The 17564-nt window shown below is 41.9% G+C and overlaps 1 protein-coding gene across 10 annotated transcripts in view; it reads right to left on the reverse strand.

Moving 5' to 3' along the window:
* DYNC1I1 (dynein cytoplasmic 1 intermediate chain 1) overlaps positions 1 to 17564 on the reverse strand; it is a 270699-nt gene that overhangs the window by 56361 nt on the left and 196774 nt on the right. For all 10 annotated transcript variants that reach the window (XR_012157549.1, XM_073333889.1, XM_073333887.1 and 7 more), the window contains one exon: positions 1244 to 1390. Coding sequence is in view for 9 of the 10 variants with exons in the window: in XM_073333889.1 (XP_073189990.1) it covers positions 1244 to 1390 (147 nt within the window). In the remaining variant the exon portion in view is untranslated. The remainder of the gene's footprint in view (positions 1 to 1243; positions 1391 to 17564) is intronic.

Genomic DNA, 17564 nt, shown 5'->3' on the forward strand with positions numbered 1-17564 from the left:
TCGTTTCCTGGTCTCCCATGTTACTGCATCACCACGTCAAGGCACGGTGTTTTCTTCCATGCAGTTTGAACAGTGTTAGTCCCCTCTCCCCCTCCCCTTACTGTTGACAAAAAGGACACAAACATTAAGGAAATTCAAAGTAATGGTGCAGCTGTGATCCATAGCATAACTGGGGTATTAGAGTCAGACAAAACAGATGGTGGAAGAAATGTGGAGAACTGGATTCCTTTCCCAACCCCAAACCCCAATAATTGCAGACCTGCCATTTTTCTAACATAAATGGCAATGCAGTCATCGTATTTGTGCCAGAGTGAATTTTTGGCACTAAATTAAGTTTAATGATGGTTAGATATTGACTTTTAAACCCAGGGATTACATTGTCATGACAAACTAAAGGCTGAAACTTGAACAGCAAATTACAAAGGTATAATCAGAGAATCACAGAAGTGAGAGGTGGAAAAGGTCTACTAGGTCATCTGATCTATCCTCCTGCCAGCACAGAATCATTTTCTTCCTTTGTCCAGTTCAGTTTCTTTATATTTCAGGTAATTGCCTATTGGAAGTTTATTCTGCAGCCTAGAAGTTCTCATCATTAAGAAATTTTCCTGATGTTCAGCCTACATACCCTTTGCTAAAATTCATCCCATTATTCCTGGTTGTTCTCCCTTATGTCCCCAGAATAATCCCTCCCCAGCTGGGGCTAAATCAGGCATTTAAGCTACTGCCATGCCCTGCACCACCCCACAATGACTGTGCACAGTTGCTTGGGGTGTGTATGTCCATGCAATTAACTTCATTCTCATTACGAGGGCAGATTGCTCCCACAGTGTGCTGGCTCCAATCCATGGAGCAGTTCAGAGTGGGTGCAGGGAGGAATCATGAACCCTGCCTTATCCGTATCCCTTTCTGGAGACTTATTCCCCAGGTGGGCATCAGGAGCAAGTTGTCCTTGCACTCCTCACAGCACTGGACCATTATTGTGAGATGCCCTTGTTTGGACATGCAATGTGGGGAGACTTCCTGAACACCCAACTGCAGGCCATCCATCACCCTTGGCATGACACCCCTTGAGCACGTGCAGGAAGCTGTCACCTAGCCTGTTTCCCATCCATTTTCCCCCCTTAAAAATCCATTCTCTTATTTTCTTGCATGTAACAAAAAACACAACATTGTAGAGGTATCTCAGGCTAAGAGATCTGCACTTCTCTATTGAATGTTTTTTCACAATGACATCAAGCCTTACCGTGTGAGCAGCAGCAGAAAGGGGTGTACGCTGAACTGGAGTCCTCCTGTGACTGCGATTATCCCACAGGACAATTTGGCCAGAGTATGTTCCACCAACAACCAGGTTGGGGTGAAAACGGGCAAAGCAGACAGACATCACAGAGGACTAGAGCAAAAACAGGTTAGAGAATGAAGGAGAGAGGTCAGTTCAATTGTCAGTCATCTGCATTTCTGTTCCTTAGGAAGCATGTTATAATCAATACTCTCAGGACTACAGTACCTGACTCTGTATTCCCTGTGCACCTAGGACTTCCAGTGAAGTCAAAGGGATCCTTGCAAAAAATGCAAGAATAGCCCCAATATTTGTAGTCCCATTGGTTCTGGAGAAAAAGTAAACAACAGGACAGGCTTTAGGCACCGGTGATGAGAAACCACCATCTAAGATACCATATGTGAGATGATGATGGGAAAGTGCCTTCCTGGGCTTCTTTTTAAAAAATAAAACAAAAACCCAGTATTTCCATTTGCCTTGCACCCTGCACGGAGATGCTTGTCCCCCTTGCAACCCAACAGGGAGATCCTGGATCCCTCTTGCGTCCCCATCCCTCTGGGAGACTCCTACCTTCCCTCACTCCTCCACAGGAAGAACCATGCCCCCACTTGCTTGACCCTCAATATGTTTACCTTCCCCACTGGCTCCTGTGGCACTCTCCTCAGAGGACCACTTTAAAACAATGCAAAAGATTCTGGGGAATGTTTGTGAGAGAGTGGATAGCCCCAATCCTTTCCTCATCTGGGGGGACATCTAGATATAGCCCTGGGGAACACAGTAACTCAGACAATACCTCTTTATTGGGTCAACAAATATATTGTACAATACACAAGCTTTGGGGCCAAGAAGGTTCCTTCTGAGTTGCAAAAGGGCTCACTTTCCCTACCACCGTCACTTGGTCTTGAAGGAGCAATATTCCTTAATTTACTGAGGGCTGGACTTACTATTGGGCTATAGCTGAGGGGGTGTGGAACCAGGACCTGGTACCTCCCAAGCTACCCAATACGCTGTTCTGCAAGGCACTGTGAAGTTGGGGACACGGCTATGGCATTACTTCCTCTCTGTTCTCTCCAGAATAATGTGCAGCCTCGAGTCTACCAGGGAACAGTCCCTGCACTCCTCATTTGTGTAAAACAAAGCACCACGCAAGTTGGACTCTTCTAGGTTCCATTATTCTCTCCTTAAGGAGCTATGTTCCATTTCTGATGTCTCTGATTCTGGGTGCCTGGCCTCCATTTTATGGAAATTGGAAAACAAAAGTTACTACCACTATATAATTTTCTGAGAATTCCTATACAAGTAAAGACTTGGTTTGCAAAAAAAGATGCAAATGTCACTTTCCTCAGACAACCCAGGGGGACAAGTTTTAGCCTAACTGATCTGTTGGTTATCATTAGAGTGTCAATATGACAGTTAAGGGTCACAATTATTTTCTTTTACTTTCAGACTGTTTCACACTAATAGCAACTGGGAAATTACCAGTAACACACTTATCTGTTATATGTTAATGGTTAGATATTTTAAATTGGTGAGAAATGACAAATTAATCCACTGTATTCAGTAATTAAATATACATAAATTATCATGCTTCAGTTGCATGAACAGAGCTACTAACACTAAGATAAACTTTGTTTAAACAAGTTGGTTGCATAATTAAAGACATGGGAATTGCCATACTGGGTCAGACCCATGGTCCCACCAGTCCAGCGTCCTGTCTCTGACAGTGGCCAGCACCAGATGCCGCAGAGGAAGGTGTCAGAACTTTGCTGTAGGCAAATGTGGCATAACTTGTCTTTCAAATTAGGTCTCATCCTGGTCTCTAATAGTAAGAGATTGCCCTAAGATCTGAAGCATGAGGTGTAATAAACCTTCCAAAATTTTTATCATTAACTATAACAACTCTGGATTGCCACAATTTGGATGAAATAGAATAAACTGAGCTGTCCCAACTAAACAGTTTCTACTGAACTAACACTGATATAGCCAATTTATATTCTATAAAGCTATATAACGAGGCTCTAAAATAATTCAGTTGAAATATTCACAGTGAATGGTAATATAGTCTAGGAATGGCCAATCCTATACATTTGACCTAGCTGTCTCCAACACAGTGAAACAGTCTAACACTATCTCCTTCTCCCTAGTTCTCATGGGTGTTCTCCCTGACCTCTCTGACCCCTTTCCTTCTCCACTAAAGCTTTCATGTGGTTCTATGCTGTTATTCTTGCCTGTTTTAGCTCACTTCCAGCTGTGCAGTGGAGCATAATTATTTTATGGTGAGTTACAACATCAAGAATGAAGATTTCATCAATTTCAAAAATGACTCTTAGGCATGTAACTTTATATAAAAATATTCGTAGTACTACAGCATCATGATGCACTTAAAAATCAAGTATGATTCAGTTGCCATGCAACTTCCAGAGATCCCCCAGATGTTATAATTAAAAGAACCCTACATCACACATTCTACATTTTATCTCTTTATGTAATGGCTTTGTGAGTTGTTTTAATCAACCCATCACATACTTTATAACTAAGAAGACAGATCTTCTGACATGCAGTGAAATAGCCAGATGATTCTAAAATAATCTGGTTGAACCGCTAGATGTACACCCACAATGGGTGTAAGACTACACTTATATTTTAAGAAACCTAAATTCAAACAGTCATTCCACAACAAAGTTCTTAGTTTGCCTGAAACAAACTTGGAGATTCTGATGTGAGGCAGAGAAACCAAGCAGACGGTGTATTTTTAAATGTTGTGTTTTCATGGTTAGAATGTTTTTGAATCCAGAATCCCAGAATACACTTGGATGGTGAAGATATAAACTGCCAAAGTGTGTTTTTCATAAAGTTTGAAAATAACCCTTTGGTATGACTCTGACTTAGAAAAAAAAACATTGCTTCTAGTTTTACACATCCTTCCAAAGTAACTCACATTTTTCAGATGATGAAATGTTCACGTCCTTTTAATTATGTCAGTAACATTTTTCCATTGAAGAGAAAATCCTTTCAAATATTAGAATTTACCAATTTAAGGACCCCATTCTACTGTACTTAATAAGATGATTGTTCCCCTGAAGTCCATGGGAGTATCCACATGAGTAAGGGCTGCCTCCATTTAGCTATTTTAAAAACAAAGGGTTCACTTCTTAGCCTTAATAGGAGAGAGCTGCAAGCAGGTCCCCTGACAGTTTGGGCAACCCTGTGCTTGAGCAGAGCAGCAGAAATCATTCCCAGTGATCCTCCTCTTGCTTCCAGACTCAAATACATGAGGCCTGATCTTGCTCCCACTGAAGTCAGTGGGAGTTTTGCTATTGACTTCAAAGGAGCAGGAGTCATCTGATCGTCAGCATTAAAATAATAATAATAATGAACAATTCTTTGTGCTTCTGTGACATCTTTCAATAGAGAATCTCTAAGCACCTTCCCAACATTAACCAATGGAGCATCCCAACATTTCAATGAAGTAAGTTGCAGCAACCATGGAGCCACCTCTTGTTGATGAATACAGCAGCTAGTTTAATGGCATACCACATCACCTCACAAAATGTTAGGGCAGGAAGGCAAGGAGAATACCATACCCAGCTCCCACTGATGGAAGAATTTAGGCAGCTAAAATTACACAAATTAGGTTATTGGGGTTAACAACTCTATACTCACTCAAAGTACAGAGGAACATTTAGTGACCACAAGTGGTCAGGGCCTCCAGCAATCCAATGAACGCTATCACTAGGGTGGGACATTGTTGCTATAACAACAAATGCAATTGGTTCAGTGTCATGAACTGAATTATCACCCATTCCTGTAGCACCGAGGTGTTCCCAAAAAGGTCAGACCCAGTGCAGGCCAGAAGATGTGACAGGACCAGCACAAAACCTACCAGTTACAGACAGGAAAACTGAACCCATTTTGCTCAACCCAGAAGTCTACCATTTAAAAGGATGGAAGTTGAATTGTCGTAGACTGCCTATTTCTGAATTTACTCATGCAGAGTGGTTTTTCTTATTTTTTTTTCTTACCCAATTCTAGAGAGTAGATAATAAGAGGGAAGGATGGAGAGTTTTGCAGAGAATGTAATGTGGACAATTTACCATATGCATATAGTACTTACATATTATGGTGATGGGTCAGAGAGACACAGAGAGAGAGAGAAAGAGACATGCCACTTACAAACTACAACCATGTTTTCTTGACCAATACCTTCAGTACCCAAAGCCCGAGATTCGAGCCAAAACATTCAGATCCAAACTTAGATCTAACTGGGAGCAAGTGGGTGTTGAATAATGGAGTGCCCAGTAAGAAATCTGTGGGAGAGAGGGTTACTTTTTTAAAATGAAGAAATGCTGTGGTGAGGTGAGCGTCTGTCTGTCAGAATCCTGCGTTATTTTTTCAAAACCATACTGGAGTTCCTCTTCCTCTTCCCCTTCACTCCATCCTCTATCCTGGGTTCTCAAATTTTCATGTGCAAATTTTCAAAAATGTACGCAAATATGCAATCTACTGGTTTTTGCTTTCTGGATGTTGGTGGGTCTTCTATTGGTTCCGAATCACTGCTACTGGGTTTTGTGACTTGTACTTTAGGCTTCACCTCCATATCTCAAAGACGAACCTTGCTGCCAGGTCCCAGAGTGGTGCTGCTACCTGACTGGCATTCCATCATGCCTGTTCTATCACATAAAAGAGTGTGGACTGCTCTCACAATTGCTAGATTTGAGAATTCCGGTTAGCCCAGGCTCCACTGGGGTTAGAGAATTGCACAACTGAATGGGAGGCTGCAGACACTGGTTAGAACAGCTGGGGATTTTAGTTGGCAAACTAGTACATTTGCTCACAAAGTTTTAAAACTTCTGCCTGAGGCTATAAACATCAAAAGCATTGTGGGAAACTTAATTTAAGAAATAAAACATGATACGGTTGCACTATAGACACAGCAAAGTGCAGGCTCCATTCAGACAAAAAGTTACACATACCTTTCGATAACTGTGGATTAAGGGAGCAAGGTGCCACATCCTGGCACCTATTTTACCCTGGACACAGAGGGAATGCTACAGAGACAACAGGAGTGGCAACTTTGTTCAGATGTCTTTCTCTCCTGACTCTACACCCCTGCACTCAATTTAAACAGGCCCACAACTCTCTTTAAGTGGCTGGCAAAGCTGTTTTTTATTTTAGAAAATTAATCCAGCCCAGTTTTGGATTAGTGATGGCATATCCCCTTAACCACAGATGCTCAGGACAGACAGTCATTTGGATTTTCCTGACTGGGAAGCCTGACCTCATTACCCACATCAGATGTGCACAGGGCCATAGAAACTGGCTGCCTACGCTCATGTCCATATATTTAGATGGCACTGTGCCCAGCCACCAGTTGAACAATTTCACGCAGACGTGGGTGCTAAATAATAATGACTTTAAATGGACTACAGAGACTGCATTTTGTGAGGTCTCTTGTGCAGGAAATCGTTCCCCTAAAGCAGCACCCATGATGGTGCCAGGTGCCTACATTTGATGACATCTGATGGGCCACAAAAGAATATTTCATGAGTGATCAGAAGGGATATGTGGCGTTCACAGGAATTTCTATCTGCCAAGAAGCCAGATTATATTGCAGCAGGCACCTCTGAAGTCTACCTAGTATGAACGTGCATATGTGAATGGGCATTACTGCCTGTACATGGGGATGCTAAGCTTCCTCTGGTGCAGTCGCCACCCTGCCACCGGATACCTGGGCTGTGGTGGCCCGACCTGCACTCTGCCTCTTCCCTTCCCTGTTCTGCCCCTTCCCCAAGGCCCCCCCTACCTGCTGCTGCTGCCTGGTGAGTCCCTCCTCTCTTCTCCTCCACTCCACCCCCACCCTCTCCAGAGGTCCCTGCCACTTGTCACATCCCTCCTCTCTCCCCACGAGACCCCCTCCATCTGCCACGTCCCTCCTCACCCCCCCATCTCCGCGAGACCTCCCTGCCTGCCAATCACCGCATCCCTCCTCACCCCCCGCCCCCGCAGGCTGAGCGGGGTCTAGGGCGGAGCAGGGGGCAGGGCCTGGGATAGAGCAGGGGTGAAGGGTGGGCGGGGCCACGGGTGGAAGAGGTGGGACAGGGTGGTAGCCTCCCCCAGGGGAAGCTTCATTCCCCACCCATGTGCCTCTAGGTACCATCCTGAAGGTAATTCCACAAAAGACAGTACCAGGAGACAAAACGAATAACAAAGGAGTGCTACAGAGCCCAAGATGCATGTCATATGCAAGTATAATATATTCTTGAGGAGGTGAATCCGATTCCTTGCTTGAGACCCAGTGAAATGAACATCCGATGAAGTGAGCCGTAGCTCACGAAAGCGTATGCTCAAATAAATTTGTTAGTCTCTAAGGTGCCACAAGTCCTCCTTTTCTTTTTACTGTTCTGTGACTAATGAAGGGATACTATAGACATACTTGGACCTTCAAGGTAGGCAACAAAGGCTGTCCATAAATAAAATACCCACCAACCCATATACCAGATAAAATCCTTCTCCCAACCTCTCCCTGTCTTTAAGGACCAAGGATTGAAAAGCAACATAGAGACATAGCAAGATCAGATCAGACCAGTGATTCACCTAGTCTGGCATCCTGTCACCAATAGATGCTTCAGAGGAAGGTGCAAGAAACTCAGAGTAGGCAGTTATGGGATAATCTTCCCCTAGAAAAAGTTTCTCCTAAACCTTAGTGCTAGAAGCATGAGAAGCTGTTTCCCTTCCAAGCCTCTTATTTATCTTTAATATCAACCATTATAATTCTGGATATTCATGTTACCCATATAAATGTTTAAGTTAAGCAGAGATGGGGCAGGAACCTGGATCTGTAGGGTGTCAGGCAGGCAGCCACCACCTCCACGCTATTACCCAGCAGCCATAGGGTAGGGCTGCATGCTCTACCATATAGACACTGTGGAGATAAATACCACAGGAAATACCTCCTCAGAAGGCAGAACTGACAGCTTCTCTTGTCGTCCCCTATTGGTCCAGGCACTGTCGTTAAACCCAGGAGAAGTTTCAGGAAGCATCTGTGCTACAGGGAGGGCTCCCCTGACAGCTGTAGTGATGGACCTGCCACTCGGCTTGGTCTTGGACTTCTATCCCTGGGCTCCAACTCTTGGTTTCTGACTCCAGCTCTGGCCTTTAGTGCTGCTCCTGGCCTCTGACTGACACTGTTCTGTCCAGTAGGCCTGACTGCCCAAAGAGCAGTCATGACAAGCCCTTTTTGAATCCTACAAAGCTCTTGGCTTCAATGCCATCTTGTGGCAATGAGTTCCACGGGATAATTCTGCATTATATGGAAGAATTTCCTCTTTCCTCAGTTTGCTACCTTTCAGTTTTGCTGGATATCCCCTTGTTCTTGTATTAGAAAACAGGGGGACTAGAAGTTCTCAATCATGGAATTCACACTGCAATCAACAGAAGTCCTGCACAAGATACAAATGCAGAAAAGACAAGATATGAACTGTGGCTACAAGGGGAGATTTCTCCCCTTAGCATTCAACAACATACCTACTGAAAGCCATTGGGCAGGAAGACCACAGGCTTATCTACATGAGAAAGTTAGTGTGCAGCAAGCTTCTGTGTGGATTTACAGCATGCAAGCTACTCCAGAGTAACTCTCCATGTGGACACCCATACTGCACATTAGGCTAAAGCGCACCAAAGCATTCTCAACACACACTAGGAGTGTCCACACTGGGAGTTAGTGTAAAGCAGCTAGTGCAGTGGTTCTCAACTAGAGGTCCGGGGCCCTGTGAGGGGCCACAAGCAGGTTTTGGGGGGCCGCCATGTGTGGCTGGTGTTAGATTCACTAGGGCCCAGGGCAGAAAGCCAAAGCCCTGCCGAGCAGTCCTGCAGCCTGGGACCCTGAGCCCCAAACATCCAGGGATGAAGCTGAAGCCTGAGCAACTTAACTTTGTGGGCCCCCGGTAATTGCCCTGCTTGCTACCCCTTAATACTGGCCCTGGCTTTGAAATGGAGAAAAACAGTTGTTGTGGCACAGGTGAGCCATGGACTTTGTATATGGGGTGGTGGCGCAGGCTCAGAAGGAAAAAGGTTGAGAACCCCATATCTAGTACACTGTAAATATACACCCGAGCTTGCTGTGCACTAACAGACAAGCCTTGGGTAGTTTATCTGTGGTCCTCACCTTCCTTAAAATGTCTGTGTTGCTTTGCAATATGAAACTGAACCACCCTCCTCTTGATGTTATGCCCACTTGTCATAAATATAAAGGGAAGGGTAAACCCCTTTAAAATCCCTCCTGGCCAGAGGAAAAATCCTCTCACCTATAAAGGGTTAAGAAGCTAAGATAACCTCACTGGCACCTGACCACAATGACCAATAAGGAGACAAGGTACTTTCAAAAGCTGGGGGGAGGGAAAAACAAAGGGTCTGTCTGTGTGATGCTTTTGCTGGGGACAGAACAGGAATGGAGTCTTAGAATTTAGTAAGTAATCTAGCTAGATATGCATTAGATTATGATTTCTTTAAATGGCTGAGAAATTAAGCTGTGCTGAATAGAATGGATATTCTTGTCTCCGTGTCTTTTTGTAACTTAAGGTTTTGCCTAGAGGGATTCTCTATGTTTTGAATCTAATTACCCTGTAAGGTATTTACCATCCTGATTTTACAGAGGTGATTCTTTTTTACTTCTATTAAAATCCTTCTTTTCAGAAACTGAATGCTTTTTCATTGTTCTTAAGATCCAAGGGTTTGGGTCTGTGGTCACCTATGCAAATTGGTGAGGATTTTTACCAAACCTTCCCCAGGAAGTAGGCTGCAAGGGTTGGGAGGATTCTGGGGGGGAAAGATGTTTCCAAATAATGCTTTCCTAATAAATAAACCGAGATAAACGTTTGGTGGTGGCAGTGGAAGTCCAAGGGCAAAGGGTAAAATAGTTTGTAGTCTGGGGAAGTTTTAACCTAAGCTGGTAAAAGTAAGCTTAGGTAGTTTTCATGCAGGTCCCCACATCTGTACCCTAGAGTTCAGAGTGGGGAAGGAACCTTGACACCACTGAATTCAATGGAAAACCTGCATTGACTTTAATGGTGCAGGTTCGAGACTGGAGCTGAGCAAGGTGGTTTCTTCCTCAAAACACACTTGGCTCTTAACAAATAATAAAAAGGCTTGGACAGTATAAGTTAGAAAGATACTGGAAAGCCTCCAGTCTCAAAAGAAGACATGATGGACCAACTGATGGGGGGAGAGAGGACAGTTTGCTTCAAGACTACACAACCCATTTTTGTACCAGGCTGAGCAAAAAGCAGAAGAGGCAGCAATAGCTGTGTAGTCAGTTTTCTCAAATAGTTCTGAAAATATAACCAAAGAGACAAGCAAGAAAAATTTCACCCTGTACAAAAGAATCTCTGTGCTGTGATGCATACTTGAAAGGGCTGATTCTTAGGTTGTGGAAGCCTTTAACGCAAAGACTCTCTGCATTCCCCCACCTCCACATCCCTCTACCTCTCCCTGTAAGGAACTGTGAAATGGCATCCAAAAGGATTTTGCACAATTATTTGTGGTATCAGAGGAAATTCAGTTTTTACTAAAAACTAAATAAAAGCAGCTGATATCCTTCACATATTTTTACAAAAACAAACACTTCTTCAAACCAAATGTCAGAATCCCATTTAATTAAAAAAGGGAAGTTTATGCTTGGGTATGGTGTGTGTTGACATCTATCCCTTTGATTTACAAGAGTATGGACTGGAAGGAACAGATTGCTTTATTCAAGAGGAAAAAAGGAGGGAGGGGGCCCAGTTTGACAGGAAAGAGTGTAGGTTGCATTAACTTCAGTGCTTGTTAAAACATGAAGGATTAATGGCAAAAAGGGAGGGAGGAATTGTGAATGTCTCCAGTTTAGGATCTTCAAAAATGTTTGGGGTTTCTAAGAATGTCTCACCCAACCACATAAAAGCTACAGCAAGAGACTCAGCCACACGACTGCTCTAAATCCAAAGCTGGTACTTCTCCATTTCTACCATCAGACCAACTGACTTGAAATGTAGCCACAAATTAAATTTATTTTTATTGAAAAAGTACTAAGTTCTTTAAAAGAAGGCAAACAGCATGTCAGGAAACTCAGCTGCTTCTTAGAGAGGTTTAAAAGGCAGGTATGCAACAGCTCTGACATCCAAGCATGTTGTATAGCAGCTGTATTTGAGCACAGTGGCCGATGAAGTGAGCTGTAGCTCACAAAAGCTTATGCTCAAATAAATTTGTTAGTCTCTAAGGTGCCACAAGTACTCCTTTTCTTTTTTATTTTAAAAAGGGCATCCATTTTTGTACCTATAAATTCAACTAAGGGCACAAATCTGAGGTTTTGCACATTAAGCTGTGTGTCTTTGCAGGTGCAAACCATGTAGTTAAACAACACATCAGATCTACACCCACAAACTGCTCCTGAGAAAAGGGAACCTGAGCTTTAGCTCTTCAAAAAACACATTCCTTAATGGTATTCAGCTTCATAAGCCAAAACTATGAAATAATGGCAAAACTGTAAGTATGCAGTCTTTTCTGAACATCATTCTGAGATTGTTAGTTTGAGAAGCATTGAGAAATAATAATGAGAACTTCTTATAAGCATAGCACATCAAGACAAGTGTGTTTTGTACCTTACTTAATAGGAGATTGTGCTTAAAGCTCATGAGGCTATTAAAGTGCTTAATATTAAGCATTAGCTTAAGAGTTTTACCTAATCGGGACATGCGTGCTCAGGACTGAGCCCTTAATCTCCCTGTCCCACAGTTCCCTATTTGTTAAAGGAGGAAGATAACATTTCCTTTGTTTATCTTTTTAAGTAGGCCATAATCCTATAAATGGGACTCCTCACATGACTGAAGTTAAGCACTTATTGGTATTTGCAGGATTCGAACCTTAGACTGTAAATTCTTTGGGACAGGGACTCTATCTCTATCTGCCTGTAAGCTGTCTCGCTCAATAGGCTCTCAGTTGAGGTCTCTATGCACTACCATAATGATAAAATAAAATAATTCATAACATTTACTCAGCCCATCAATAAGGAAAGTCAGACACTTAGAAGCAGTTTGTATCCTGAATAAATGGAATTGCTTTTGAAAAGAGTGGGCAACATTTGCCGCTGCCTTACACATTGAACAACCCTTTAGAAATGGGGAGGGTTGCACATGGTATATGGCAAACCAGTGTGTTTAGTTTTCCATTGACTGTTCTGACTCTGCTGCCAGCGGTGGCTATTTTGGTAAAACGTGATATCAATTTTATGTCATTGGCAGTATGGGAACCCAGTGTAAGAGAATATAACCTACGACCTGCTTCAATACTGGCCCAACCATTAAAAAATGTCAAATATGTAAATAAATTGTTTTAATGATCACCTTATGACTGTCACACTAAAACAAACAGAAAGTATTTATAGTCTCTGTAAAGCACTGCATGGCCACACACTGATCCATTCATGTGTTAATTTAGATTTTGATTTAAAATAAAGCAACTCCAGATCCATAGATGCCCATCCAAAGCTCTGGGCACCAGTGACACAATTTAAAAACACAATACTAAAGGAACTGCAACATAAATCATCCAAAGCAGCAGACCGTCCTCTTCTTCCAGCCCTACTGTACATTGTCTAATTGCAGTGAGGAGAAGCCAGGTTTACAAAAGTATGTCGGTGCCTAAAGATGCAGATAGGCATCTAGTGGGAGTTTTGTAAACCTAAATACCTGTGTAAAGCTGCTCCTAGATCAATACAAATTAAACAAATGTCTTTTTTTAAAGCAACGTGGCTGTCAGCAGCCAGGGATTCAGCAATGCCAAAAAGTATTGACACCAAATGCATTTCATAGCTAATTCACAGTGAGATGTGCATCTTATCTTTTGAACTTCTCTGGACTGTTTGCCAGAGAAGATGTGTACAGCTCTCTTTTCATGTGCTGGTAAAATAATGCTACACTTTTCATTTTCGTCATTACCTATTTTATTGAACGGGGCTTCTAATGTTAAAGGGTTAAGTACAACATAGGTAGCTAAAAAGGAAGGCCCTCAGCCTGTCAATGAACCCCATTCTACCCTGGTGAGACCACCCTCCTTTTAAGTAAGCGGTAATTCAATCTGCATGTTACCTCAGTTGTGTTTGGGCTTCATCCAAGTTAAGAAAATCAGTGTGATAAATTATCAAGAATTGTCTGCAATAATTCACAAAGGGCCCATAACTGAACTGAAACAAAAGATCTTAAGTTTGACTTTATAGCTCCATTTGAAATGCTTTACTCTTCATTCCCAACAGGTCATAAAGAAATATGAAAATTCTTTGTTTTCTCCAACTTACCATAACTGCTTAAAGACAAGGTCTGGTGTAGAATTTCAGGGCCAGTTTGATTAAAACAACTGACAAATACTGTAGCAAAATATTCTTAAATCAATCCCACATTCAAAAATGCTACTTCCGCTAAGACTTGAAAATATCTGTTTTCATCCTTATGTGCAGTCCCTGATTTATGTAGTGAATATATTTTAATATAAATAAAAGCTGATGATACAAGATTAAATAGATACCTTAGTTATTCTCTTTCATTACCTCTACAGCTCACTTTTTCAAACACTACAGAATGTACTGTATTAAGTGCCAAAAGTGTTCTAAAAGATACAGTATATTTATTTTTGGACAACTTTTCAAAAGGGGCCTCCTATGCATGCTCGAAGTCATACTTACATTATTTGTGAATTACCTGTGCCTGCAGGTGATAAAATTTACAGAACGTGAGCAGCACCCATTTGTACAGAAATGGAAGGAGTTCAAGTTAGTTGACTTTGGTCAAACCTGTTCACTGTCAGATTTGTTTATTCACCAAAGACTTAGTGATAGGAACATTTTATGCACTCTAAAATAGAGTCAATGACTCATAGATTCAAACATTCATAGATTCCAAGGCTAAAAGGGATCATCAGTAGTCTGACCACCTCTATAACCCAAGGCATGGAACTTCCCCCCGAAAATTCCTAAAGCAGATCTTTTAGGAAAACATCCAATCTTGATTTAAAAATTATCAGTGATGGAGAATCCACCACAATCACTTGTTCCAATGCTTAATTACCCTCACGGTCAAACATTTACACGTTATTTCTAGTTTGAATTTGTCTAGCTTCAACTTCCAGCCATTGGATCATGTTATACTTTTCTCTGCTAGATTGAAGAGCCCATTATTAAATATTTGTTCCCCATGTAGTTACTTATAGACTGTAATCAAGTCCTTAATGTCTTTGTTAAGCTAAATAGATTGAACTATTTAAGTCAATCACTGTAAGGCAGGTTTTCTAACCCTTTAATCATTGTTGTGGCTCTTCTCTGAACCCGCTATTATTTACCAACACTGTTCTTGAATTGCAGGCACCATAACTGGGCACAATATTCCAGCAGCAGTCACACCAATGCCAAATACAGAGGTAAAACCACCTCTCTATTACTCACATTCCCCTATTTATGCATCTCAGTATCACATTAGGCTTTTTGGCCACAGTGACACATTAGGAGCTCATGTTAAGCTGATTATCCACCATGCCCCCCAAATCTTTTTCAGAGTCACTACTTCCCAGGATAGAGTCCCCCAATCTGTAAATATGACCGACACACTATATTCTTAGATGTACACATTTACATTTAGCCTTATTAAAATGCATATTGTTTGCTTGCATCCAATTTACTAAGCAATCTAGGTAACTCTCAATCAGTGACTTGTCGTCTTCAATATTTACCACTCCCCCAATTTTTTGTCATCCGCAAACTTTATCAGTGATGATTTTATGTTTTATTCCAAGTTTTTGATAAAAAATGTTAAATAGCCTCAGGCCAAGAACTGATCCCAGGACCCCCCTGGAAACATACCTGCTCTATGACTATTCCCTGATTACAATTCCATTTTGAGACCTATCAGTTAGCCAGTTTTTTAATCCATTTAATGTGTGCCATGTTAATTTTATATCATTCTAGATTTTTAATCAAAACGTATGTGGTACCAAGTCAAACGCCTTACAGAAGTCTAAGTATATTATGTCAATATATTACCTTTATCAACCAAATTTATAACCTCATCAAAACAAGATATCAAGTTAGTTTGACGGGATATATTTTCCACAAACCCATGTTGATTTGCATTAATTACATTACCCTCCTTTAATTCTTTATTAATCAAGTCCCATATCAGCCACTCCATTATCTTGCCCAGGATTGATGTCAGGCTGACAGGCCTATAATTACCCAGGTGATCCTGGTAACCCTTTTTAAAAATTAGAACATGAACTTTTTTCCACTTTTCTGGAACTTCCCCAGTGCTCCAGGACTTATTGACATTAATGGTCAAGTGAGCTCCTCAACCAGCTTTTTAAAAACTCTTGGATGCAAGTTATCTGGACCTACTGATTTTAAAATGTCTAACTTTAATAGCTTCTGTTGAACATCCTCCAGGCATACTAGTGGAGTGGAAAAGAATATGATGAGACTGTATCATCTCTTTTTCCCCAAATACAGAACAGAAATATTTATTGAACACTTCTGCCTTTTCTGCATGTTTATTGATAATTCTACCATTTCCATCTAATAATGGACCAGTGCTTGAGAGGTGCATATCCAAAGTTGCATAGACACAAACGGAGGCCAAGTTGGCGCCACTTTGAAAATATAGCTCTTCATACATTTTGCACAGAATGAACCAGATTTTTTAAGGTATTTTATTTTAAAAATCTGGCCCATTGTAACCTTTAGGAAAAGCCTGATCCAAAATACACTGAAGTAATTGAAATGTTCCCTTTGGCTTCAATAGGAACCGGATTGGGCCCTAAATCTTTGGGTGCATAAATAAATATAACAAAGAAAACAAAATGTTGTTGATCACTATCAACTGAATGAGCTCATTTGACGTTGTCCTGAAGTATTCCACCATCACCTTCCTCGGGCAAAAGCTTGAGTAAACAGATGCCTACTTAACATTAGTCCCCAAAAGCTAACAGAGTTGGGCTTTATCAGACCAACAGGAGTAGCTAATTCCATACTCAAAGTGACTGTTAACAGAAGCACTAACTGATCTCAGCTGACATAACAGGACTATGGCAACCATCAACCAACCCATGTAGCTCTTCATAGGTGAAAATCAAAACCTTTAAGTGAAGCCAGAAATAAACTGGGAACCTGCAGACTTTAGAGAACAATTATACTAAGCTCTTTATAGCTAAAACTGTTGAATAATGCATATTATCCCATGCCCAATAGACTTCAAGAGCAGCCTTATGCAGAACACCTTGCAATAAATCTGCAGGCCACAAAGTCATTCATAACTGTGTCAGGGTCAGGTCAGAAGTAAGGCTGAAACCTTCTGGCCAGATTCAGATACAAAACAGCACTTCTAACCACTGCTATTTCTTGCAAAACCAAGAGAAGTCGGAGGTCCAAAAGTACCCCTAGATTGTAAACTTCACTGACCATGGGTGAACTTACTCCCTGAATAATGAAAACACATGCCTCCTGCCATACCTTCTCCATACCTACCAGTATCACTTCCATCTGGACTGAGCTTTTGTCAACTTGTTCTTATCCAAGCCACCATACATACTGAGAGCATTGCAGTCCAAACCAGCTCATCCTCTCCTCTAGTGATCTCTGGCACACATTGAAGACGCAGGAGCAGAGGCTGATTAAGGTTTATTGGGGCCCTGGGCAGAAAGAACATTTGGGCCCCCCAGGAGTGCCAGAACTGGGGAGGCGGCAGGAGGGCCATGCCCTCCCACTTTTTTACATGGGCATAGTAGTCTTGGGCAGACACAGGGAAGCAGTGGCAGGGGCTGCGCTTTGTGGCTGGGTGATCAGGAAAGCACTTACTTGATCACATGCTCAAGTCCATCCTTATTTAGGAGAATGCTTAACCATATGCTTAATTTAAGAACCTAATTAAAGTTAAGTAAGTACTTCAGAGTTTTTCTAAACAGGGACACTGTCTTGAATCAGGGCCTCTGTAGAGAGGTGTCTCCACATGTGGATGGGCTGGCAGAGTGGGCTTAGTTGAGAGGCCCTTACATTCAGGTGATCCCTGGTGGGCAGAAAAGTCTCTTGGTGGCTACTGACGTATTTGAGGCTGCATTAATTTACACTTGGGGCCAAACTGGCTCCTGGATAACCTCAGAGTTAAGGGGGAAGGAAGAGAAGCCCATAAGAGGTATAGAGCCTCCTTTATATCTCCCAAAGACCTTTGAGTCCTATGTGGAGTGGAGCTTGGCTGAGCCAATTAATGTTTTTCCAGGTATAGAT

The sequence above is a fragment of the Lepidochelys kempii genome, chromosome 2, assembly GCF_965140265.1.
Source record: "Lepidochelys kempii isolate rLepKem1 chromosome 2, rLepKem1.hap2, whole genome shotgun sequence".
NCBI classification, from domain to species: domain Eukaryota; kingdom Metazoa; phylum Chordata; order Testudines; family Cheloniidae; genus Lepidochelys; species Lepidochelys kempii.